At 41.8% G+C, this 27,293-nt stretch overlaps 1 protein-coding gene across 1 annotated transcript in view; it reads right to left on the bottom strand.

Moving 5' to 3' along the window:
- Positions 1-359: 359 nt before the first annotated feature.
- AIG1 (androgen induced 1) overlaps positions 360-27,293 on the bottom strand; it is a 123,146-nt gene continuing 96,212 nt past the window's right edge. The window contains exons 4-6 of the mRNA XM_080584045.1: positions 14,048-14,163; positions 4,223-4,386; positions 360-1,029 (exon numbers count right to left, since the gene is read on the bottom strand). Coding sequence (XP_080440171.1) covers positions 992-1,029; positions 4,223-4,386; positions 14,048-14,163 — 318 coding nt within the window. The 3' untranslated portion in view covers positions 360-991. The remainder of the gene's footprint in view (positions 1,030-4,222; positions 4,387-14,047; positions 14,164-27,293) is intronic.

Consider the following 27,293-nt stretch of genomic DNA (forward strand, 5'->3'; position numbering starts at 1 on the left):
CCTTTCAATTGCCTGATAATTAAACAGAATTCTGTCAAATTTCGACCATTGCTAGTATTTTGCAATGGAATTCCAGACACAAACAGGCATATTCCTGATACAACAGGCATTTTCTTACGTGCCTTCCTAAAGTAAGGCTTAAATGTTCTCTCTAGTGCTATGCTAATGGCTCAGCCCATGTATTGAGAACTTACAACTTGAAAATGCAGAATCAGCTCTAGTACTGGGAAAATAAGAAGAAAAATCCTCACGTAGAAATAATATCATATACAGCTGACACTGGAAAACCTGAAAATAAAACATTCAAATGCCATCAGTCCGTCTAGAATTTCAAGAATCAGCATGAAGAAACATAAACCTGGGGGTAACTTGATCTTTATTTAGGCATATTTAAGAAAAGTTGCATCATATTCAGATAGTCTAGCACTGCAAATAAATTTTTACTGGATTGATAAATTATTAACATCACTGATTTAAGGCAACTGTTACATGTTACATTAATATTTCAGTCAGATTGAATTCTTTTTTGGATACATTCATGCAATTAACTGTAATATATTTTTACACTGTACTTTGAATATATAGGATTGTTTTGCTTCCCCATATTAGACCTATCTGGTTAAGCTTTTCTCAAACAATACAAAGAATGGACTTGTTCTTCTGGGTGGAAGTGGAAAGCTTTAATGACTTAATGATTTAATGACTTATTTGATGCAAGAAATGCATGTTGAGAATGCTGTGGAGATAAATACACATCTTTTATGTGTGTATCACATGCAAGCATGGAGAAATAGGAATGGAGGTTGAAACATAATTATTATTCTTAGCTAAAATCATTTTCCTTCATTAAAAAACCCAAAATATCCTTGCACTGAGCAGAAGGCCCACTAAACTGCCTGGTTTCCAGAAGATTCCTCTCCGTGCCAACCTCTGTCGGGGATGAGAAATCTTCCATGGAGCCATGAACAAGCCTCCATGTTGCATCTACTGTTCAGTCCATTTTTGTCTTCTCTTTTTCTTCTTCAATACCTGAAAACACATGGAGAACAGCTTTCACAAATCTCTGAATGAATAAAAACGAAGAATTTATCTAGAGAAGTTTCTTCCAACGCATTAATCTTTCTTTTCCCTTTATTGCTGTTGTTTCTCCCCTACTTGCTCACATGCTCTTGCATGTGTTACCTCACCTGCTGCGAATGAAAAGAGCGTCTGCACACCTGATGGCAGTGGCTGTCCAGAAACGAACCGCGCAGCCCTCCCTCCCTCCGGACCATTTTCAGATCAGCCGAACCCCCTGCCGCACGCTCAGCCTTTGACTGCTGCAGGGGACTGGGAACACTCAGTTCCCTCGGCTCCTCTGCTCACCTAAGAGCAAATTGGAGTAGATGTTATTAGAGCTGAAGCTAAGCAGCCGACTTTATTTGAATGCAAGTTTTAAAAATTCTGTTTCAGAATTCAGTAACTTTAGCCCTCCCCCCCCCCCCCCCCCCCCCAATTTCAACGCTGGATTTTTAACAACTTTCACACACATCTCCCTTTTTTGAGAGCACAAGAATGAAGAGTCGGTTACTGTTGATAGGGTGCCTCCCTCTCCTTGCAGTGGCCATGTCTTTCAGTAATATCAGGAGGGCTGAGTTGACTGTAGGGCTCCTTAAAGAACTGGTCCTTGCTGCAGGACTTTTCTCTTGTCTATGCTGAGCAAAGTCTGGGCCAGGCAGCAGATTGTGTTTTTTCTGGCAATGAAAACATTCAGCTATTTCATATGCCTGTTCCTGGACAATGAATTACTATTGGTATCTGACAAAAGTATTGTTCTTCTGACTAAGCCCTCTCTGCCAAACATCTCAAATAAAAATATTTCTTTTGGAGATTTTTAGGCCTGCTGCATGTTGGAAAAGACAGACCTCTGAGGACTGAAGGCAAAAAAGAAGTAATTTTTGAGAACGTTGAGAGGAAAATCCAGTCACAAGTAAGATCACCTGCTAATGCAATCTATGCATAAATGGCAGTTACACCAAAAGTCACTTTCAAAACATAGCTAATTAATTCCAGGATGGGAAACAGTAAGAGCCGCGTGCAGTTAGAAAGCACAACTGCAGAGTGGCCTTTGTTGAAAGAAGCAACAGGGAAAGAGACGGGTCTGCACACTGCCAGCAGCACAAGTACAATGGCCCTGGGTGTCGCTGGCAAACCGATGAAGAGCCATAGTCAAAGGTTTAACAACCAAAACAAGAGGCTGGGTCCAAAAGATTACAGTGGGTTTACAAAGCTGCTCCAGAGCCAACCTCGAGCCTTCTGCGTTTTGCTGTAAGGAACTTTTCCAATAGTTTTAAATGAGCTGTTTTATTTGCCTTTTAAAAAGAGCCTCTTTCCTTTCTTCTGAATTGCTCTACTGCAGATGCATCAAATACTTTGGCAGGAATGCAGATACCCTCAAAACTGTGGACAGACACTGGCTTGTAGAAAGGGCAAATTTTTCCTTGCCTACCATGTTTGTGGTTTAACTTGGAAAAACTAACTGCAAATCATTTTGTCAGTAGTGAGATTTTATTTAATGCATCTCCAGAGGAAAAGGAAAAAAACCTCCCAACTCCAGCAACCCCCCCTCACCCCAGAACTCTCATGGCAGACTGCTTTAGTTTGAAAGCTTACTAATCAAAAGCCCCTTTTAAAGGTACAGCTCTCAAACGATATTTTCCCAAATCTTGCATGGAGACAGATTGGCAGTATTTTAAATTTCTGCTGTCATACACTTCAGGTTGGGTTTATGCAAAGTATCTCAAGCATAGCAACACAGCAGGTGACTCATGGCATTTTCTGGTTTGCAAGTGCTTCAGCCACAAGGGAGTTTGGATCAATATTCTTTAACCAAATCAAGGAAATAACAGAGAGGATAATAAGGCCATGGTGAACCTACTGAAAGAATGGCCTGATTAGCCTCGGCTTTTTGGGGTGGAGGGCCACAAGAACCAGAGATTTTGTTAGGCATACTGTGGAATAACGAGGGAGATTTTCCACCTTTTACTTATTCATGGACTTGGTAAGAATATGTGACTCTTCACCACACTACTATGCTTCATACAGGACTTCACACAGGTCAAGTGAAAGTATTCCTTGTGGCTACCTTTTTTAGAAACTTCTTTCCTAAATTAACAAAAGTAATTAAAATAGACATGACTGTGACATCCAAGTGAGGCCTCAAAACCACACTTGAACACTGCAACCAATGATCGCTGGTTCTAGGGTACAACCAAGGAAACTGCTTTGCATCTGCTTGCTAACGTGAGCAAATGTTAAGTAAAACTGATTTGAGCTCCTGGAATCAGGCTCTATCTAGCACTAGAGGACTTGTTAAAAGAGATTTGTACGTGCAGTAAGCTACCATGTGAATTTACGTTTTATTAACAAGTGCACACTATGTTTCCCAAACGGGGAGGCAGGCTGTTCATATGGTCACAATCCATTATGGGCCCAATTAATGTAATGACAGAATTCCCACTGAGCAAGTATTTCACTCCATTTGTGACTTGCTCCTGAGGAGATTATGAATGTTGTTTGCTTCTTTCACACATTTTGACAAATGAAAACCATCTTTCGTAGACTAAAGGCATCTACTTTTAATTGTGTGTTTGTCTTATTTTCCCTTTTCCTTTACTCAGCATTGGCTGGCCTAGGCATGGTAGATGAATGTAGAGTAGACCGAGTTATGTTTACCCTCCAATAATGTGATCTTTCATTCCTATTATTTGATCAATGTGAAAATATTAATTTTCCTTGAGTAAATTTATAAGCAGAAAACACCTTATCTGAGAATACTTATATATACCTTATATCTGAGAATACAGTTTTTTATTTCTAACTCTAACATTAACAGCATTCCTACAAAATGATACTTTATTCTAGCTGCATTTAATGGGTTCATCAGCTAATAAGTGGGTTGTGAACCAAGTGGGTTGTAAACCTTTCAGGTAATTGCCAACAGGTCTTAAATTAGTATTAGAAGTTATAAAAAAATACATAGCTCATTCATAGCTCATCATGCTTTCCAGCAGCCACTCCATTCATTTGACTGCTTTTAAGAGCAAGTAAGCAAGAAGTTTCAATGGAACTTCTGCCATTTTCCTTTGTTTTAGCCTACTAAAAATCTTGTTGACTTTCAGAGGGGCATCTTCAAGTCCTGACAGAGCATTTCATGAGCTAATATTCCTAAAACAATACTCACATTTTTGGGTATCCCAGATGTAGTTGTTCAGAACCTCTCCCATCAAGTAGAAAATGTTAATTATTACAGTAACAGCTGCAAAAAAGATTATTTTGACACCTGGGCTGAGGTGCTCAAGAAGCGGGTACACCCACACTCCTGTAACATGGTGAATCCAGCACACCCTGAAACAGAACAAAAACACCAAGTACTGACTCTTACAGCCCTGTTTTTCAGAAATAGTTTGGCTTAGCTACTGTAACCTAAAAAGAAATCATTTGAAAAGACAGTGAGTCGCAACTAAATTCAGCTTCTTGGAGTGCCCGGATGATATCTTTCAAGAACAGACATTAAAAACGATGAAACAAAGATTGATTTCCTGTATTGTTACAGCTTTGTTTTAAATTTAATATGAGCACTTGACCAATTTTCAGGTTCTGATGTAGGCAGGCATTTCCTTGCTGCCTTTACATTTACAAAGAATATACCCTCCTGTTTTATACAGTAGCACGGAAAGAGCAGCACTCCCTCAATTCCAAGCAAGTTCTTTTCCCAAGGGGTATTCAGTGTTCTTGAGGCTCTCCTACACAGCCTGACTCTTGGCTTTCTGGAGCATCTTTGTTTTATTTTGTATACATTTGTGTGTGTCTGCTGCTTTCCCTCTTCACACCTGGCAAGTGGCTCAGTTTCTGGGTTTGCCAGGAACACATGGTTCAGCTTCTCTTTAAAACAATAACTTTTCAGCACCTGTGTTTTAGACTGCTCCTCTTTTCCTTTCAGCTACCTGGTATCATTTGGGATCTAATGATTTTTCTCTAGGTGGGATAAACATTAAAAAAAAAGAAGAAACCCTGTCGTCAGTGAAATTCTGCCTACTGCACTCAATAAAGGAAAAGGAACGATGGTGACTCACTGGTGTCACAGAGATTTTTAGCATTCAGCTACAGTGGAGATCATTGGTACACTAACCCAAGAGAGAGTGTGTCAGCTCTACTGCAATGCAGCCTGAAGAACCTCTCCAGGTACGTGGTTTCTCTGTGTGTGACTGCAATGGACACCTGCGCTCTCTGAAAGAGAGTTATTGCACTGAGATCTGAAACGGTGAAGTCAGAGGGGAGCAGACGGAGTCCATACATTCCAGTAGCTGGAACCTAAGAAAGGGAAATGCTGCCAAAAACCTTAGCAAACATCACAGAGGCTAACTGGGAAAAGGCTCAGCAGAGACCAGACTGGGGCCCTTGAGCTGCTGGGCTCTCTGTAAGAACGTAGATCTTTTCTTCTCTGATCCTGCAATTTGAGAGAGAAGCATACAGCGAAGCACAGCTAGAGAGAAGACTAAGCAGTTGCAGAGACGATTACTGATGGGGATTTCCATGTCCATATGATTTGCTTCACTTGCTGATACTGCTGTTTGTTTAAGGAAGACTTTTGATCACTACGTCAACAGTCATAGGCTCCTGAAGAGCAGAAACACAAAAGTCTACTCAAAAACACTGTAATAAATGCCTGTCACACAGAGAGTACAGCATCCCTGTTTGATGATTCTCCCTCACACTGGAAATGTTCATGGTTGTCATAGCTTCCCTCCTCCTTAGAAAAGCTTTTATTACAGCCAAACCTTTAGCAGTTGCACACTTCATGTAGGAATTTACATGTGTTGGTAAATTAATCTGCATGATCTAAATGCAGACCAAAAACACTTTCTCCAAAGGAGTTCACATATGGAAAATGATCTCTATACTTTACAGTTACTTTCCACAACTTTGTTCTGTGCCAGAATTAAACTGACAAGATAAAGGTAACTGTGAAAAAATAAAGGGTTACTGTGTAATCCATGGTAACAGGGATACCATGTTCCACTTGGTCAAAGAAAAGGATGGGATAGTTGGTAGAAGGTTATGGGGTGTCTTTTACTCTCAGGTTGGCTTAGGAGGGAGTGTCTATTATTGCCCAGCATTTTTTGGTTCATTTACTTTTGTTTTATGATCATTTTGTGAAAAACAAGCTCCAATGAAAAAAAAAAATGAAAAAAAGCCAGTGTCTCTTTTTCACTTTTCTCTGGTGTGATGAAACTGTCCATCAGTATAAGGACCTTTACAGAAGGACTTTTCAAGGGATGTTCTAAACGGCACCTATGTGCCCAAGTTCATGAACCAAGCAGAAGTGACATTTACTAGAACGCATTTATGCTGGAAAGAAGAAATATTTTCTCAATCTGACCAGTGAGTCACCGATGAGCTCACAAATGTCAGCTGTGTCTGGTTAGTTCAGAATCTTCGAGTACATTTTATGAACTCCGTTCTTTGCTGCCCAGAACGGCAGCCCGTTATTTGTTTGGTGACACTGCTCGTGTGTTCAACCTATCTGTTGTACACCTGTCCCCGGGGCAGTGACAACGTAGGAGCTCGTGCTTTGAGGACAGGAGGTACCGAGTGCCGCTGAGGAGATGACTGCCACCGACTCACCTGATCAGCCACCCTGATCTTCCCTGCTCCCTGCGTTTTGATGGCATGGTGTTAGCCTTCTCTCCACTGAGCACTGACACGCCGACTGCTCCTGCGTTGCCTGCACCACAAATGGCAGCAGCAAGAGGATGATTGCTACCATGGAAACCTCACCTGATGGCCTTTCTTAGCGGGTTCGTTCCTGCTTGAGTACAAGGTAACTCAACGCTGCACAATAAAGAGCTGATCAACCAGAGGCATAAAGCCTCCATACAAGATTGCTGATTACTAATGTTAATGAATGCCTTTAACATTGCAATTCCAGTAGTCATTATTCCCGGCCAACCTCATTATTAGATAAGCACAGGGGAGCATGCATTAAGATTTACTTAGGAGTGCAAATCTAGATCCAATTCAAGACCCTGTTACTGAACAGGTATAAAAAAAATGGGTTGTTTAGATAAAAATATACTGATGGGAAAAAGTTTAAGCTAAAACTGGGCTGATTACTTCTGAGAAGATAAAATTAACTTAGAACCTCCCTGTGGTTTGGTTCTGTGACAGCCCATGTAGATGCAACCGTGCATTTTTCAAAGAGGAATATCCTACAGGTGATAGAGCTCATTTTTTTCCATTTGTTAGAACTGGTAAGAAAAAAAGGAATGGAGATATTCCCACATTGTATTCAAATTAAAATGTATGTTAAAAAAAATGTGATTTTGGGAGATTTTCAAGCAGATGGTGTAGAAAACAGAAAAAGCTATTTGAAAACACACACTATTTCTTCTTTTTAAAATATCTGTCAAAAAGCTTGACTTTGTAGCTGTTTTTCACTTTTAGTATACAGTGGATGTTGTATATCTCACCTATCAAAGTAATGAGTCTTCCTGTTTGCCGTTTTTCCAGCAATAAGTCTGTCTGAGAACATGAAAATCAGGCAGAGAAGATACACGTGCATTTCTTTGGCTACAGATTTTTTGTTGATGAAGAAAAGCAACTACTTCAAACAACTGTGGGAACCTTGTGTGAAATGTAGTCCTGGTACAAGCAAGCTCAAAAGGTGGATAGCATGGTAGATGACCGTGACAACTGAAAGGTTTTGCAGTGGGAGCCAAGTTGCAGAAAGTGGTTGCTCCTTCATGATGGCTACACGGCTATGTCAGTTTGAAAACACTTGCTAAGGCATCACAACTTGCTGGCACTTCGTGGCCTGGACTCTGAGTCTTCACCCATTTCCTGACCAAATTGAATCTTTCAGCTAGATCTGCAGCTAAACAACAACCACTACTATGTGATCTGGAAACAGAAGTGCTAGGTGGAGGGCTGCAGAACTTTTCAAAGAGCAGGGAATGAGAGGACACAGAAAAACAACGCATGCCATAGAATGGCTGAAGAGCTTCAAATGCTCTTCCTCTTAGCAGAAGCAGCACTATAGCAGAACTCAGAGGCAAGAAATTCAAATCTAATAAAGGACACATCTTTCTGCATGATGTCTAATTAACCTCAGGAATGGTCCGCCCTATCTTGCAGCGACATATCACTGAACTCATGAAATTAAAAAAAAAATAGCATACAAGTTTGGAAGGATGTCATGTTTCCATTTAATTCACTCCTCTGCTCTGGGCAGTATCACGCAACTCTAGGAAGCTTCTGAAGTCAGGAGACTGTACAAGCAATAAGAATGTGCACAGTTGTGCTTAAGTTCAAAGAGTACACAGTGTATAAACTATCAAGTCTGCAGGAACCAAGCATCCAGTTTTTGATGTAGGTTTTGGAAGAAAGCTGTCCTTACAGGCTGCTCATTCTAAAATGGCCTGCTGAATCTTTTTCTGAAGCAGCTGACATTAGCAACAGTCACAGTCTTGATACGTGACCACTCTGATCCACTGCGGTAATTCCTTTCTGGTTACTTCTTGCAGCAGTGCAGAAGCAGATCCTTTCCTACACCTTCTGTGCCATTCCGGTTTCCAGTGACTGGCACAAGGGATGGCTGATTCTCTGCCCCCAAACAGATCCCAAGCTAGTTCCTGTTGTGGCTACAATTTATCAAATGACAGGACATGGGCACTTTCTACACTTTTATTTCATGATCTTTCCTAGCGTCACTCTCCTTTTCCACAGAAAGGGAGAACTTTACCCAGAACTATTAAATTGTGGAATGTCTCCCAAAGGAGGTGACGGGCTTACAGCAGCTGAGTCATTCAAAACTCAAACGAACAAATCATTTGTGGTTACAGACTAGGGACCAACCCTGTGCTTTCAGAGGCAGGAGCACAATGACCCACACTAAATCTGTTCTACTCTTGGTTTCTAATACTGACTGAAGTGATGTGAGGGACATTTTCATCAATCTTTATAATTTTTTCTTCCAAAAACATAGGGCAGCTTATTCTGCATCTAACCGGAACTGTTAAGTTCTCATCCATCTTAAGATGTTGGGATCTTTATAATGTCAGCCAAACAGGTGTAAGCCACCTACAGTAGGAATGTGTAATGTTTAGAAATTTTAAATACTAAAAAATAAATTCAATAAATAGTCATCAAGAAATAAAAGCAATAATTTCCTCTTTTCCAATTTCTTATGCTGGATTCTTCTCCACTGATCTGACTGCTGCTGAACAGTACCAGAGTCACAGGACTGTCCTCCTGGTATGGAATGGCTGATGCAGTCAGAAGACAAATCCTGGAAAACTGCAGCTGCAAATAATGTCACACAGTAATGTCACACAAAACGTACTCAGCATGACACAGTGTTGTCATCCTTTGAGATGAACGAAGCTTAGCAGAAATTTTTGTTTACGTACAGGTAGCTAGAATGACAGAAACTCTGCAGGATTTGGAAGTCATCTATTTTGATAAATATTTAATTTTAAATATAGAAATGGTTGCTATGCTTTCTTGAGCTATATTTTAAGGAGCTACACAAGCAAGTGAGAATGTATTATCTATGCATGTCATCTGTGATTGTACTGTTGCTTTGACTGAAACACTTGAGGATGTGGAGGTGGAGGGGAGCCAGAATGTAACAGTCCATAATGGCCACGTCAGACTTAATGGGCTGAGGATCCGTGCAGACTTCTCTTGCTGAAAGCACTTTTGCTCTTCCACCCTTCTTCTGGGTCAGGCACAGGGGATGCTAATCTTCTCCTGGCCTATTTCTGCTGCTTCTACTTCTTCCTACTCTTTCCTGCTCTGAGTAGTCCTGGCTCCAACTCTTTTCTCCTCCTCTGCATTGTCGCATCTATCACCCACCTCTCTGTCAGCCTTCCACCCCAATTTCAAAGCCCGTCTCTCTCTTCCCCTCCAAGCTTTTCCCACTTCCTTGCACAATTTCAGCTTCCAAGCTGCTGACCTGTGAGCTGCACATTTCCTTAGCCATGCTCTCTTTTCACCAGTGGTTCATCTCTTTTACTTGCCTCAAGGACTTTTCACTTGGTTTTCCTCAACCATTGATTGCTCTGATCCCTACTGAATATCTCGTCCCAGAGCTCACTTCCAAAAGCATTTATGGCCCTCTCCTGACATACAGACACACAACAGACCCTAGTACAGCCATGCTGTGTCTCCTGCTCCATCTGTATCTGTCACTTCCACACTCAGCCACCTCAGAAATCCTTCTGGTTTCTGAATCCTGCCTTCTTAATAAATGTGGCTGCCAATTCTCACCAAGCTTCACTCTTTTGCTCCTCACCCTTCCCTTCTCAATTTCAAGGTTTGTCCTAGCAGTCAGCATCCCTATCCTTTTGCCAACAGCTGCTCTTTCTGATCTTCCTCTCCTTCTATGGAGAACCGCTAATGGAAATCCTACAGCAAGGCTGACAGCAGCTATCTCAAATCCATTCCAAATTCTCAGAGCGTACATTCCTTTCTTAAATTCACTCGAGAAGAATTCAGCAAATTACACCATCTAAATGCTTTCCCTCAGCACATCTACAGAACTCTCCTAAAGTCACTTAAAGTCAGACTTTATTTTCAAATGAAAGTTTAAAGGTACCTGAGATATAGATTTATCAGCTTAATAGATTTATGAATTGAGTCCAATCTTGGCACATGTGGAGAGAACTTCTAGTGGACTTAAGATAGCAACGAGAGAGCAGATCAAGCCTTTTGCTCCCAAACACGTAGCCCTGCATGACTACAGCAGTGGAATCAGATTCTTAGGGTCTGATTGTCTGGCATCCTCAACTACTCAAAAGCAGAGGGAACAAGAAAGCTATTTTAAATACATGTATTCGTCTTAGTTTATTTTAGGGACATATTAGGCTCTGATATTAGTTGCCATGAGGTCATTCTTATTACAAGGAGCAACACATTTCTGGCTCTTTTCTGTTCCTTGACAACCAGCTCCATACTCCCATTGGCAGTATTTTCTGGTAGTACTGGCAAGCTCTTGGGTTTTCTTAGCACTGTCTAGATTTAACAATTCAATACAATTTGTGACCTTTTCAAGCCATGTTAAATAAAGCCAATTGGCCTTTCCCAACTTAACCCATGGCCTTGATCCTGAAAGTCCATGTATGGTGTGCAACAGGCAATGCAAATCTGTGAACGCTGTGCCTGAGCACAGTTCCTTAAGAGCAAGGCAGAGCTCTCCCTCCACAGGCAGTACATGAGCTAAGTGTGCCTACCAAATGCTCCTGATTGAAGAGTGGGAATGAAGGCATAAATTAAAAAAAAAAAAAATATATTTTTTTAACTCTTCAAGAAAGGATGTTCCTCAAACAACATGACTCTGATGAACGCTTAGGGGATATTAAGTTATTTAGCTATATTCTTCTAACTTTGGTGATTCTATTCAGATTTTTTTCCCACTTTCTCATTTATCAAATACATATAAAAAAGCTCTCTATTCCACCATCCCTTCCATATGTGAAAGATTCAGACACATATGAAGCAAATCAGAAGATCTCCTCTACCTGGAGTTGAAAAATGCATTAACAGAGTCTAAACTAAACAATATCCTCCTGCGTGCTCCTTTAGAGTAAAAGTGAGGCTTGACGAATCATGCAGCATGGTAAGAAAGTTTCAGATGAGGTGGGGAGACTTCAAAATTCACAGGTAAAAAACAGAGAACATCTGATTAGCAACTGTCTCCATTTTATACCGAGGGAGTTTCAGTGAACACAATGCTGCTGAGGGAACAATGATGTAGGGAGAAGGACTCTAATGCTCAAGCAGAAGATATCTAGCTTCAAGGTAAAAAAAAAAAACAAACCAAGAACTATGCACCAGCAGGGGACCCGGGGACCCACAGACAACCAAAGATACAAATGAAGGAAGTTCCAAAAGGCTGCATGTAACTAGGTCATTTGCAGGTGTCATCTCATTGTAATGCACTGTGCTAACCTTGAGGGGTCTACAGTGTACAAGAGCAGCAAATCCTAATGATATAATTACAAATTCTCTAAGTGATCACAGTCAGTACTTCAATATGGATACCTAGCAGTAGGAAGATAGTGAACCTTAGCTGTGAAAAGTATGCACCCCTGAGTGAGATGGATGAGAAAAACACACTTTTCATACTTTTCATACTTCTATTCCCCAATCTGTGAACATCAAATACACTCTATTGATATTGTACCATGATTTACCCTGCAGCCTCAGCCAAATCTTGGACAGAGGCTTCCAAAACAGTTGCAGGCTGCAGACGCAGAACTTGCAGGTGATGATGGCATGGTACAGCCTGTGTGTCCCTCTGGTCTTCCCGAAGACTTCCTTTCATAAAAATGGATGGAGTAATGGGCTGCAAGTGTGGATTTTAGCAGGGCTACCATTAGGTAGAACAAGCAATTGTCTCGTATCATCTTCTGCAGAATCCCAACTTGGTAGAAGGTGAGTCACTTGAGAGTAAGCCTATCCTTAAACAGCAAAAGCAAACGGAGATGACAGTAGCCTGTAACCGAGTATCTGCTTAGTAGTTAATTTCTTAATGCAGAACCTTTTTCCTCTGCTTTATTTGTCCTACAATTTCCTTTTACATTGTACTTATAGCTGTAGGGTTCAGATGCACTGTAGTAGGCAGGATCAAGCCATATGAGAATCACACTGATACTGTAACAGCTTCTTAAAAGAATTTAAGACACCTCTGGTTTTATTTCATTTGCAGAACCAGGTTGCTTCATTTTTTCTATTTCTATTGAACATTATTGCATGTGTCTACTCAGATGATCATGAGGAAACTGTCACTGACATACTAGGTCAGATCACAGGTACAATAACTCTGCCATCTTGTGCCTAGGCACCTTCAGAGGAAGGTGGTAAATAAATAGCACAGTTACTATTATCATATAAGTGTTAAAAGAAGTTCCTTTCTCTCGAAGAAATCATTATGTGCCTTTATGCATGAGACTGTTCTTATCTTAAAATTGAAAATATTATTCTAGCGTAAGAAGTATATATGCATGTTTATAAAAGTAAATGGCAGAATATGACTAGCATCCTGGGACACAGCATCCCACTTCAGCTGGATTACAGTCGTTTTACGATCACTTGATGTGCGTTGATGTATATGAATAACGGCTTCTCTTTCATTGGACCAAAGGGAAAAATAGCATGGCTGAGCAGTATTACAGTACTGCCTTGAGCCTGTGTTCCTCTCTCATTAGTTTGATCTCACTTGACTGGTGGTAAAAGCAGTATTACCCGTAGTTTTGGAAAACATCCTCTGAGCTGAGGGTTGTTGTGATGTGAGAAGAAGTAAACAGGAGGTCATGAAATGCTTGCAGAAAGGATAGAGGATATATGGTATCAAAGGAGCACTGTTAGCAAAACAAAGGCTTAGTCAAAAATAAAATGCCAGAAAGACCAAAGTAAATTAACTCCATCATATAAGTCAGGTGCTTGAATAAAAACTGCCCAAAGACAGAATTTAATGTTGTATAGGAAAGGTTATTGCTGTTTAGTTTTTCACAAACATTTGCGTTTTTTAAAATAAACTGCAGAATGTTTGGATTACTAGGTTATTCTGCAATCAATTTTACAGAAAGAATTTATGAACTAGTAAAGAAAAAAGACAGTGTTCTATCTTTTCTGTTGCCGCATAAATACCGATGCAGGAAATCATTTGCCTATTCTCGATTTTATTTGATAGAACAAAACCCCTAAGCAATAAAACGAAGGTCCAAGAAAAACATTTAGCTTGAAAAAAAAGGTCGAAAAATGTACCCTTGGAAAGACCACTGCTTACATGGGATTGTTCAACAAATTCCTGTTGTGTGAGGTTTGGCATATACTTTCTAAAAATATAAGCATCTGGGGAAACCAGACAAAGCCCAGGTCTTGGACCAAACGAGGCATGCAGCGTGAATCTGTTAGCGATTATATCCATAATGAAATATGTGCCCAAATTTAGCAGTACAAAACCCCCAATACAATATGAAAACACAGCATGTACAGCCCTTACCATAAAATATAGCCAACAGCGAAGGTGCACACTGCAGCCAGTCCGCAGCTCCTGCTGGGATACTGATGATGTGTTGTTCTCATCTCGATTAATATAAAGGGCAAAACTGTTGTATGCTAAAAAAAACACAACACAAAACAACAGGGGAAAATCAGGTGATACAAATGATTCTCACTGCATTTCCATGCTAGTTCTGCAACAAGAATCTTAATCACAAAAACCTAAAGACAGTTTCTGGATGGCTAGAAAGAAAAGGTAATATGACTCTATAAAGCAGATCAATAACCCAAATGCTTAATATTACCTCTATAACGTTCAATTGTTTGAGAGAGCGAGGGAAAACGGAGTGAGCAGAACATGCATTTCACGTTGGCCAGGGATCCAAGGAGGACACTCAGTGAGTGAAAGCAGGACATGGCATGAGGGGACATGGATTCCGAGGGGACACGGATCCCTGTCCTAGCTCAGCCCTGCAATTGCTCTGTGATGCTTGCCACATCATTTTGGTTATTTTGACCATTCAAGTTAAGAGGCAATGTGTCTGATTTTCAGAAGCTCTAGGCACAAACAATGCCAAATGTATGAATATAAATGGAGGTATTTAATGCTTCTGAGAATCAGGTTTAAATGTATCTCAATCTGGGGACTTGAGAACAGGGGACATATTTTCAAATGATAGCCTCAATACCTTTGTTCCTTCATCTGCAAGGCAGGAGCAATTATCTTCTTTGGAAAGGTGGTGTGAATCTTAATTTGTTAGTTATTGTGCAAAATGGTTTTAGATTCCCAAATGAAACATACGAAAGCCAAAGCTGTAAAAACCTTTTCAGCCACTTGTCTTTATTTAGCTGTGAAAGGCCTTATTTTGTCATTTTTCCATACGCATTTTCCTACACTGTCCCTTCTGAGAAGGTCTGTTCATCTGATTAACGTCAGCGGCATGAAAAATTGCATCTAGCCTGCCCCCAGCACTTGATGTCTAGATCTCAGAGTGCTGGCGGGCATGAAAATATACACAAGCGAAGCACAAGCGTGTCGTGAAATAAACCCCATCATTTCCGAATACGCACCTCACCTAGAACCAGCATTACTGCACACTCCAGAAACATGTTCTGCCTTGCCACCTTGGGCCCACACTATGGCTGGAAACGAAGGTTATGGTTTATGTTGGCCACAACCCACCGTTAGATGTGCACATGTAGTACTTTGGGGTGGTGGAGGGCTGGACTGGTACATTTGCAGTAGTTATGCTGTAGACCCTCACGGACATGAAGGCAAGACAGACATGGAATAGAAATACCTTTGCGTGAATAACAGGTTCCCATGAGAAGAAACAGTGGGGTACTGAGCCTTTAACAAATGTGGAGAATGAAGAATTGTTTGAATGGGAAATGATAAGATAATGGAAAGGCTCTGGCTCACAGATGTAACATAATTTGAATCGGGTAACTGCTCTGATTTTCAATACATTAGTAATTAATGACTGGCATTTGGAGAATGTCAGGTGGATAATACAGCAGTTAGGGGAGCTTTCAATATCTTCATCTTTTAACAACTTGTTCCGCCCCCACCCCTTTAAACAGTATAAAACAGCATCAAGGGAACACATAGATGTTTTACATGCGTTCTGTAATAGAGGTGCCCACTGTTAGAGGAGAGGTCTATTAATTGCGCCGTACCTCCAGAGTCCATTAACAGGGACTGACAGCAATACAAGCCCTGGAGGTTCACTTCTAAGTCTTGCATCGGGGTGAAAAAGGTCTTTAGACAGAGATCAGTACCTCACTGCACAGCCCCCAAAACCCTGTAGCTGGAGGCTGTGCAAATGTTCCCTGCCCTGGCTCCATAACCTCTTCAGAGGCACAAACAGAAGACAGCAAAGACTTTTAACTCCCAAACCCACCCTTGGTATTTCTTGTGTGACGTATTCTTGGGATACAGTCACTTAGTCTTAACTGCTTGTAACACACATGACAGTTGCAGAGCTTGGGAACTGTACTTCTCAATTGAAGTGTTTGCCACTTTGGATACTGCTTGTTGATGCACTCTTCGCTGATGATAACAACTCAGTAGCTTGCCAATTAAAAAGTAGTTAAAATGATTTCAGTAACTGCTCTCTAATCCAGAATCTTTTTCTCCTTTCTTTTTTCCTGTGGTTATATAATAAAACAGGTCATTATTTTCCTAAATTCTTCTTTCTGCTCTTTTCTAAAGGTAAGAAAAAAAAGAGGATAATGAGCTATAGCACTGAGGAGTTTATGTACAACATCCTGTCAAAAAGCACAGTGCAATTAGAAGCATAAGGAGAAAAAACAGAGACATGTATCTTTAATCTTAATCACTTAGAGCAAATGCAGGTGCTACCTGCAAACAGCACAGTTTTAAAAAGCCAAGGATGAACTTCAGTTTAAGATAGTCTAGTGAAACCGCCACTTAAAAAAGCTACTTCAGATGCTTTACCCAAACTACAACAAAGATAAAATTTCCCTTTCCTACGCTTCCAGCCCCTTCAAAAACCTTAATTTAAAACACATAACCCTTTGCAAGCAGGGATACCTTCTGTCAAACAAAACTATCTCCAAAAACTCAAGCTATAAATACCAAATGTGAATCAGCCTGGCACCTGGACGAAGGCCTAGTAAAGGTGAGGGGGGGTCAAATGTGCTTGGAGTGAGATCCACCGGGAGCAGTAAAGGTGCAGAAGGCCAGAAAATTCATACCCTCTGATTTTTGAATAAACTTGGGACAGCTGGAATCTGACACTTAGAAAATAATGTTGATGCGCCCTTGACCTGTTTGTTAAAGATCATGCAGTGCTCACCAAAGATGCCCAGTTAGTATCTTGGGGACTGATCCCATTTACTCACCATCGGGCTTGGTACAGGCCTGGGAAGGACAGCACATTTCCCACCCTGCTTGTCAAAGTATCTCTAGAGGCTTACTTAAGAGAAGACTCAGGCATGAGGAGGTTCAAAGTGGTGAGGATGATTAGTCACTGTAGCAGAAGCTGTCATTCTGCAACATTTAAAGTCTTAAAGAAAAGGGCAACTTATAGAGTATAGTGACTGGTATAGTGTATTATAACAGTAGTAAACTATGCTATTATGAGCAAAAAGTACTATACGGATAAGGCATTTTTACTACTACCGAAAAAAAAGGAAAAGGAGATTTGACAGATCTGCTAGCAAGTGCTGGTCTCTGCAGAGCAGCAAACTGCAATTTCCTCCCCATTTTGCATCCACCACTCAGTGCTGCTGCCTGAAGTTTGGTCACCTACAAGTGGGGAGGAAATTTGCCGAACCTTCAACTGCTGGTAATGATGCGTGAAGACAGACAGAGACCAGCTTGACTCACAGAGCCCAGGTGGAATTTGCAGGAAGGATATCATATGGATAATCTGATCCAGGAAACTCTCTGAGACTGACTCCGAAGGAGCAGCCTCTGAGTGAAGCTCAAGTAGTGGACCAAAAACCAGCCCGAGGGCTGCAGGTGGTTAATTTCTTGAACCACTGCAACAACTTTCTGAGAGAAATTCTGCTTGAAAGGCACAGTCTTCAAAAGGTATTTTTAAAATATGCATCTCGCCTCACATGGAATATATGTGCCTAATGACATATTAGACTGGAAGAGCACATTACGAACAGGCAGCACATCTGAAATGTTGGCTTGACAAACCGAGATTTGATGGAGGGCTGCGCTTCTGCAACAGGTAGCTGGAAGAAGAGATTTTATGTAAATCAAGTACATTAGGAATGAGTTCTGTAATAGTCTTTAGGCAAATTAAATGCTTGCTCTTGAAAGCCTGATTGTATGTTTTATCTTCCAACTCGTAAGTGCTGCTTTTTTTAACACTGTTTTCATCAGTACCTTGACTAGCCTTTTGTCCTCCCCTAACTGTGCTCTAAGGGGAACTTTAAAGCTCTTTAGAAGGTGCTAAATCAACAGCTTTGAGTATCTTCTGTCCTTAGCACAACCCATGGCGCTGCTATCTTCCCACTAAGCCACCCGGTCCTGATCTGCAGAGGTTGACCAGAATTACCTTTAAGACCAGGAGTGCAGTCTAAAAGAGCACCTGCCTCCTCGGATTCCCAGTTAGTGTGCAGAAGCTTTCCTGGAAGCTTTCCTGGAGTAAGGAGCCTACGTGTACATGCTGATCTATATAATTTCTGCAGCCTGGGACCTGGAGGGCTGCTCCCACACCTGCTGGGGAAGCTGCCCTGCACTATGTCACCACCACGCCAAAGGCCGCTGATGCTGCCATGAATCTGTCTGAGGCCCCTCCTTGGTGCCCTCTGCGGAAATGGCTGTGCAAACTGCTGCATGTCGGCTGCCTCCGTTTTCTGTCTTCCTAAATTCCTCTCAAAAATCTAGTTTCCATCAGTAGGACGCCATCCTTCGCTGCTTCTTCCGAGCTCCCAACTCGATTATGCGTTGTTAAACAGCTGCTGCATGTCAGAGTGAGTGAAGCAACCTGTCTGCATCTCCTTCTTACTGCTCAAGAGTTTGTGCAGCTCCCGAGATTAAAGACTTTACAGAAATGATCAGCAAAATAACCCATGCCCATTCCTCTTAATTTAAAGTCACAACCAGCGTATTCTCCCTAGAAACCAATACTAGTAGGCCTAAAAATCTCTACAGCTGTAGTCAGCACCATTTGTAAAGTAATAGCAGTAATAAAGCTGCATTTTCCGCATGTTCCTACTGGAGTAAAGTGGAGAACCAGATCAGAAACTAGTAAAACAAGGGGCATGATCGTGATTTACTTGTTGAGAAACTTCTGAGAAAGGAACAGCTGGCAAGAGAGTATTTATGTGTCATCTGAAGGATGATACCTTCCACCAAGGCAGCCTAATCCATAAAGAGAGCAGCAGGATATCAGAACTGGGTGCATAATAAATCGGAATCCTTGAGTGAGTCTGAACCCTTCTGAGACTGAAAGTGCTGGTAGCACTTTTCCTTTTACAAATGAGAAATTATGACTATTAACTGAGACACACTGATGCACAGGATGCACTCCAAGGCAGCCACAGACAGCTCATTAATTACTATTGTAGGTTGGAGAGAGGAAGAAGTATTCCATGATCTGAACAAAGACTAATACCATACAACGCCGCAAAACACACAAGAGCCAGAGACAACCATTTGCAATCAATATGAGTGTAGAGTCCTTTGAAAAGAAAATTAACACTTCCTCCTTAATGCTAGCCCCTCTTTTCCTCTTTTCTGCACATAAATTCAGTGGACACGGCGTACGTTATGTAATCAGAATTGTATCATTTTCTCCACACATACCTACAGTTGACGGGTTTGTTCTCCTTGTTCCTGACATATGCAGTATATACTATATACTGAAACAGCACTGTCAGTCTGCTCTCACCCCTGTGACTGTATTAGTGTCAGGGAAGGTTATATATAGGTGCTTATCTATAGAATTTCCACAGTGCCAATCACTGAGGCACTTCAGCACCTCAAAAGCTTTACTAAACATACCCTTGCAGCAGTCCTGCTCTGTAGGGGCAGGATGTCCTACCCCCGTTTTGCAGAAGGGGAAGACAAAGATGGAAGGCCTCACTCAAGGTCACGTAGGGTAGCTATGGAGGAACGGAGGACCACATCTTATTCCTCAGTTTCTGTGCAGGGTGTCGGCCTAGGAAGAGCAAGCATGTACACAGAAGTAATAAAATTTTGGTAAGAAAGCACCTCTACTCGTTCAAGTTTACAGCTCTGAGACATCTTGGCCCTTTTCGGCGTCTCTCAGTGAGATCACCTCTTTCACTGTCGTGGTTCCTCTCTGCATTTGGAGGTTTCTCAACTGTTTCCCTCTGAGCTGTCCGTCTCCCATCTCAGCTCCCACTGCTTCAAGCTGCTGCTTTGCAGCTCTTGTCCTCCTGGTCCGAGGGACTCCCTCTGTGCCTTCCTCACCCTGATTCAGTAACTCCTGGGGCGATGCATCCTCACTTCTGTCTTGGCCTCTTTGAGTTATCCGTCCGTATGTTTGGCAGGTGCAGATGATGCCTTAACTTAAGACACAACAAAATCTTGGTCACTTGGACTCGAAACAAGATGGTGGCAGGGACAGGATGGGATAGGATGTGGCACATCTGGTATAGCAAAATTAGGTAATACCAGTGCCATGATGCCTGCTGAAATAGCACTGTCATGTTACACGTTTAATTTTCTTTACCTCTGTACGATTCAGTATGACTGCTTTTAATACATGTCACGTATCCAGGTACCATGAAACACATGCAAAATACAATGTCATGTAAGTCACCTCTCCCTCTCTGCTGGGACCCCTTAGCCAGACTTTCTGTTCCTTCAGGGACGTGCCCGAACTCCCCAGTCAGCTCCCAACAGCGTGCCCTGCACTGCTGTTAGGAGACTTTTGAAGTATGAGGGCAACCAACAAAGCTCAGCTCCTGTTCAGTCAGCTGCAGCTGAGCAAACTCTTGTGAGCCCCACTTTACTCTCAACCTCAAGTCCTTATTTCTGCCACAAAATCATTAGAAAACATGCCAGTAAGGACTGGAACACACACACACACATGCATGTCCTGTGCAAGGATCACTCACTCATTAATCAAAATATCAGGCAAAGTATTTTTCTACATATTTTGTTCAGCCTGTTTGCCTCTTACCGGTTAAACCATTTGCCCTACAACTTCCTAATCTACCATTTGCAAAAAGGTTTATCCAGGCAAAGAAATATTTTCTCGTGTCTTACAATTACCCTTAAAATCAATGTTTATAGATATAAATGTACAGACTTACGTGTAGAACAGATTTAATTTACACGAATGATTGCTGGGTGTTTATGCAGGTCATGATGAAGAAGTGCTAGTAAATTCATTGAGCCTCATGTATTCCTAGCACAAATGTAGCTACAGAAAGCTTGCAGATGTATTTTAGCAATGGTTTAAAGCAATTCTACTCATATGGAAAATAGTATTCCTCTCCTTGAAAAGCCAGTTCCTTCCATATCATGAGGCCAATTACACAGGCCTCAAAAGGAGAAAATAATTTGTATGAATATGCTTTCTAAAGCTCTTTTAACTGATTTGAAAAGTTTATCTATACATAAAATGTGCCGTGTTAGATTTTAGTGCCTGGCATTCTTCCACGGCTAGCACTAAGGCTTTCACAGAAGGATATTTTTGGCTTCATGATAGCAAAAGGATCCTCTTTCTAACCTGAAGACATTGGACTTTGAATCTGTCTCTGGTCCAGGACTGAATATTGCTTGTCCTGGGCTTCAGGCCAGTGTAATTTGGGGAAAGAAATTCCACATTTGGGAAAATCAAGAATCCATTCTTTGGCAGTTTCTTTTTCAAATGGTGGCTCTTTGATGCTATTCGGAAATTTAAAATCTTGGAAGCGGTTACTGAGGAGCTGGATTTATTGGGTGTTGTGCAGGTGAGGTAGCCAAAGGTCAAATTTTCGTCTGTCACATGGTAACTGCAACTTATCTGCAACTTGGTTCAAACAATTTATTTCACGGGCATTATCTATATTTAATTATTTCTTTATATTATACATGCAAATTCCTTTGGTAAACAATTCTGCGGGGAGTGACACAATTTCCTAAGCCTTTTTGCTCCCGTATTACAGAAAGAAGTAGCACAATAACACGAGCGTGGTCTCATTACTGCACCCAGCAATCTGTCTGTAATCAGCTTTGCATGACATGCATTGCCCTGCGTCTTCGAAACAGCGTGCACTCCACTGCAAGGCAGAGGTGCGTTAAGAAACAGCTTCCCAAGCAGCTGTGGCCATGCCCCTGGCCAAACACTGCAATAGCACCAGCTCCACGCTCCTCCAGCCTCTGTGCTGACACTGGGTAGCTGCCTGCCTTTGTTGGTGGCAGCCTGGGCAGCAGGTATGGCTGGAAACCTTGTTGAGGGGGAAAGTGAGGCTGTGCAGGAAGGTTGGTGAAGATAGAGGGAGGTACGCCCCCTGTGTGTCCTCTAGAGCTGCTTCTCCTCTGCAAACCAGCCTGGGGAACACCCTGAACTAAGGTCTTCTGTCACGAAAACACACTGACAGTCCCCACTTATTTTGCTCGCTATATGATGTACTTTATTTAGGAGAATCACTGTGCTTCAAACTCAGTTAGTTCTAAATGCTATTGTTCATGTTAATACAATTGTTATTTTGATTGATAATAAAAGCCTACACTCCATAGTACAAGCAGCAATGTCGGACACAAAGACATTACAAAATCTATAACCTGACCCTTTAAAACCTGCCTTGAACCATCAGGCTTGACTTATGAGACGAGTTACAATAGCGCTTCATGCAAAAAGCATTAGGTTAATGCTGGATCAGGCAATGTTGCCAAACACACCCTGGCATAATTAATCAAGAATATTTCAAAAACAGATCACCTCCAAGAGGTTATTGATTTCCTGTCACGACACGTTTTCCTTATGAGGTGCTACAATGCTATGTATCTGAGATGTGCTGGCATGTATTTTTCAGTGACTAAGCCTTGATCTATCTTCCTGGATTCCTGCCACTGGTGCATTGACATCTGCAACTACTCATGTTTGACAGTCTCATGCATGAGCTATGTGGCTTCCAAGTTGGACGGGATTAGTACAGGAGACTTTCTGAATACTTCAAATGTAATTGAAAGCAGATAAATACAAGGGTCTCAAGAGGGTGGCATACTTTGTACAAATGGTATCACATTCAATCATGCATATACATGCTTAGAATGAGAAAGATCGCAGTGTTAACCAGCACAGTATGCGAGGAAGTTTTTCCCCTTGTTCTAAAATACATATGAATCCTGATAACGTCCCATTTTTCTAAACTCCACATATACTGCATGGCTGAAGTGTGGCTGCACAAGCACGTGAATGTACACATTTGGGAGAAGGGTCGGGGAAGAGGAACATGTATGGAGACTGGCAGGTGTTTTGCCTTTCATCCATGCTTGAACTAAGGCGCTTGTCTTCTGTGAGCCATGCCTGCTATACGATGACAGCTGAAGACAAACTACGCATCAAGTAATCTCAAGATTATGCCGTTATAATATAAAATGTCAGCAAATGAGAAATGATCTTTTCTATTAGAGCAAAATTCAACTTTATTCCTTACATAGAACACATTTTTACTTACCTGTTTTTCTTGGTGAATGTAGACATTGATATCCTCATCTGTAAATGCATGTTTGTATATATTTACTGAATATTGTAAAATAGAGGATGTAAACTGCTGTACAGTTTATCTTCTACGTTGCCTTTTTTAGATTTTGAACTCTGCAAAAACAAGTAATCTTCCTTTATTGCAGATAATGCAGAGCTTGATAAACTCTTCTCATGGGAAATAAACTACTGTTTCCTGCTGTCAAATACCTATTGAGGATTGCAGTGATGGGTAACATATCATAAGCACAAGAGGACTATGATACTGAATATATGTGATACCAAAGGGCTTCAAGATAATCAGTTTGTAGCAGAGCTACAAAACTTCTCCGTGTTGTCTTGCAGACTCTGTCCTGATTTTTTCTGTTCACTTTAACCTTGGTAAGCCTGGCTCTGATTCCCTCCTTAAGAGCTCTGTCCCCAGCCAGGCTGGTCTCGCTGAGGTATCAGTGACCTGCATGGCCTTTCTATTCCAGATGTGAAACAAGAAGAGATGGAGATGTGATGTGATTCTTCTTCTTATCACATGGTAGCAGTTTTCCTAGTAAGGAGGGCAGCAGAACTGTAGCATGTGTGGTGTCAGTGGTTCCTCAGAGAGCAGCAGGTGAGGGGAAGAGTTGCAAGAGGATAAGTGGTCTCACGTCTCATACACTGGGGAACCCTGGAGAAAAGAGGACTTCCTACTCTGCCTGGCGTTGCAGCTCTGCCATGGAATGAAGTCCTCAAAGACTTCTGTTTCAGCCTCCCAGCAACAGCAAATCTGCTGAGGTCCTAAGCAGCTGGTGTAAGGTACCCCTTGGTCTCCTTCCCAGGACCCTGCTAAATGTGGTCAGAGGAGTTTATCAGCTTGGTCATAACTGCAGGATCGTAATGCATTCTTCTGGTATCAGAAATCTTATCCACATTCCCCTACTGCTACAGGGATTCAAGACAGGACTTCCTTTGGAGCACCTGCTCATAAAACTGTAAAACAAGGCAGCTGTAAAGTTTTGCCGTATATCTTTCAGCTGGTCTGATCTCTTCTGTGTTGGGAGATGGATGCTCGTATCAGGACTGAGGTCACCCACACATGCAAGTGACTCATGACACTGTTCTTTAAAGGTTAGAAATATCTTATTTTACTGGAAGGTTAGCCAAACACTGAAGGCTGCAGTGTCTCTGTCCTTGGAGATATTCAAAGCCTGACTGGACAAGGTACAGTGCAACTGGCTTTAGGTGGCCCTGTTTGAGCAGAGGAGGTGGACAAAATGATCTCCAGAGCTGCCTTCCCACCTTGGCAACTCTGATTCTGATCCATGATCAGAATGTTCTTGGGAACATGATCTATGTTCCCAAGTGCCTGTCTGTTTGGTTACTGGCCTTTACATCCAGTCTTGTCAGTCCTCCCTACCTCTTCTTCCATCTCCCCTTCCTGGCCAGGACTGGGACCATAAAAAGTTGCTGCATTTTTATGCATGGTCTCGATACTATCTCCTTGGTTCTCTGGGGGGAGAGCAGAAAGGGAGAACTGAACTGCCCTGACCTGCAGCATTTCACCACTGTGTACTTCAGATATCTCTTTTGTTCACACTCAAGGTATTTTCTAAATACAACAGTCCTGTAATTGTCAACACTTTGTAGCTGAGGAACAGAGAGACAAGAGGAAGGCATCAGCTTCACATGCAGTTTCCTCATCGTTAATGATCACACCGTGTGTGACTGTGTTTGAGGTGGAAGATTATGGAGATGCTTTTCAGGTGGGAACAGATCGGTCAGTCACTGGATGTGTTTCATAATGTTAGCTATAACATCATTCTGTTTCAGCTAAAGTACTCACAGTGTGAGAATCGCAGAGTAAACCCATACAAACGGGGATGATCACTACAGACATTCATTGGTGAAGAGAGATAACAACAACCCTGACATGCCTGAGACTCACTCTTATAGAGGCCTTACACGGGAGAATGGCATCTGCTGGGAAGGGCAAAATGCACGTTTGATTAAGAGCACCCCAATTCCACAGCAGCAATATTTCCCACTTGGAGGGCAGTAAGATTAACCTTGTTGCTAATGGAAAGACGAGGAAACCTGCCAAAGATGCTGGTGTGGAAGCCAGGGTGGCTGGCTAGGCGGGCACAGAAGGTGAGGTGAGATCTGCTGCAAAAAGCAGATTTACTGTGAAAGACTGGTTAAGGCCTCCATCTCCAGACCCAGAGCTGCAGCTACATCAGCTGCACTAACTGAAAGAGAGACTTGCTTGAAAGGCATATTTGGGTCTGCACCAAGCCTGGACTACAAGGTATGAAGGTATCTACAAGGTATCCACGTGGCGTATATAGCAAGGATGAAGAAGCCATTCTACCAGGCCCGAGAAGGAGGACTGAGTTAAGAGCATTGCAAAGACAGGCCAGGACGAAAAAAGACTTATCTAATACTGTCAACTTATTATCAGCCACTGGCTTTCCCATGTTACATGCTTATTTTTTCACTCCCATCAATAAAGCTGCCTTTGCTTCAAGCCCATGGAGCCACTGCTAGCAAGTACCTATACACTGCCTATTAGGGGCACCCACGTGTGTGATTCACTTCTGCAAGTCTCTATGTGGGGTCCCGAGCCAGTGTTATTTTCAGCAAGAATACCAAAGTGATTGAACCTGGCCCTTTCTACTGGCAACAGCACTTGATAAACAGGTTACATGAGGTACGTCCATGCCAGGCTGGGAACTTCAGTCCTTTTGTTTCTCCTCTTGTGCTGCGGCTACAACACGTTCTTAGTGTGTTACTGAACTTTCCCTTGCAGAAGTATCTGTTTTTTGTGTTTTGTTGTTGGTGGTGGTTTTGGACTGGTGTTAGTATTTTAATTACTTGACCTATTAGCCTCCAAAACTGTGGGGTATTTTTGCTAAAGAATCTTTTTTTAGTCTTGAACCAACTTCTTAACGCTCTCCATTTTTGAATAAAATTAAAAAAAAAAAAAAAAGACTATCCCTCAGAGAAAATGTTCAAGAGCAGCCAAACTACTAATAAAAGGCCTGAAACTATATTATAGTCCTTCAATAAATCCTAAACTTTAAAGAGGTAACTCTAGTAGATGCTATCACTTCCTTCTCACCTCAGGAATACCAGTTACTATTTTACCATGTTGCCATTTTACTGCAAGCAAAAAAGCAAAACAAAACCAAAAAATCTGAGCTTTTAACAAAGGGGTGAGAAGTATATTGAGGCTCCAGCCAGCCCCCAATCACTGTGAGACCAGCAGGGATTACTATAGTACAATTCCTTGTCATGTGGTATATTTTCAGTTTTATCAATAATTAAGTTATCTTTTAATTGTCACTATGCTCTATAAAACTCCTCTTTACCCTTGTTAGATTTCTGTGAGGCTTGGATAAAAAAAAAGTAAGTAAAAGCACTTTATCTGTGAAGAAATGCATGCAAACAAAGAAAGAGCATCTTGTCTAAACCAAAGCAAGAGGGAATCAGTGATGGATTTCGTTCTGGAATGTGGATGTTGGCAGTGCCTTCGACTGGGCTCAGCCCACATCACCACACCTCTCCCATGTCCGGAGGTCAAACTCGGAAAAGTCCTGGTGTGAGGTCCACAGCTACATAAGGGCTTGAAGGTACTGACCTCACATGTTCATGGCAGCGGGAGAAGAAAATCCCGTGGATAAAATCCAATAGTTTAAGGACCCAATCTAAGCACGTTATTTACAATCATTTTATTAAATATGAGTGTATCCGCCTCTGTAAATGTCAACGTAGACATGCTAGAAGAAGCACGAGAGGAAAAGCCAGAGGAATATTTGGGCTGTTGCCTGATAAATTTATTCTTGTTCTGACCTCTCTCTGCTGTTGAAAGCAGAGAGCAACTGGGACTTAAAACTAATGGACTGCAGCTCCAGGGCAACTTTAGACAGGGTCCATGAATGTGAGCCCAGGGTTTGCAGCATGCATCTCGGTGACTCATGTGATTGGGATTCAAGGATTCATGGCATGCCTTCAGCTAGGCATATCTTGGGAAGCAGAGAGGATGCAGCAGTAGGTTAGGGAGCCAGGCAGATACACAACAATATTTGGGAGGGAGTTGCTGTACTGTTTCCAAAATCCCCTTCCTAG

Source organism: Anser brachyrhynchus, assembly GCF_964034855.1.
Source record: "Anser brachyrhynchus genome assembly, chromosome: 3".
Lineage (NCBI taxonomy): Eukaryota > Metazoa > Chordata > Aves > Anseriformes > Anatidae > Anser > Anser brachyrhynchus.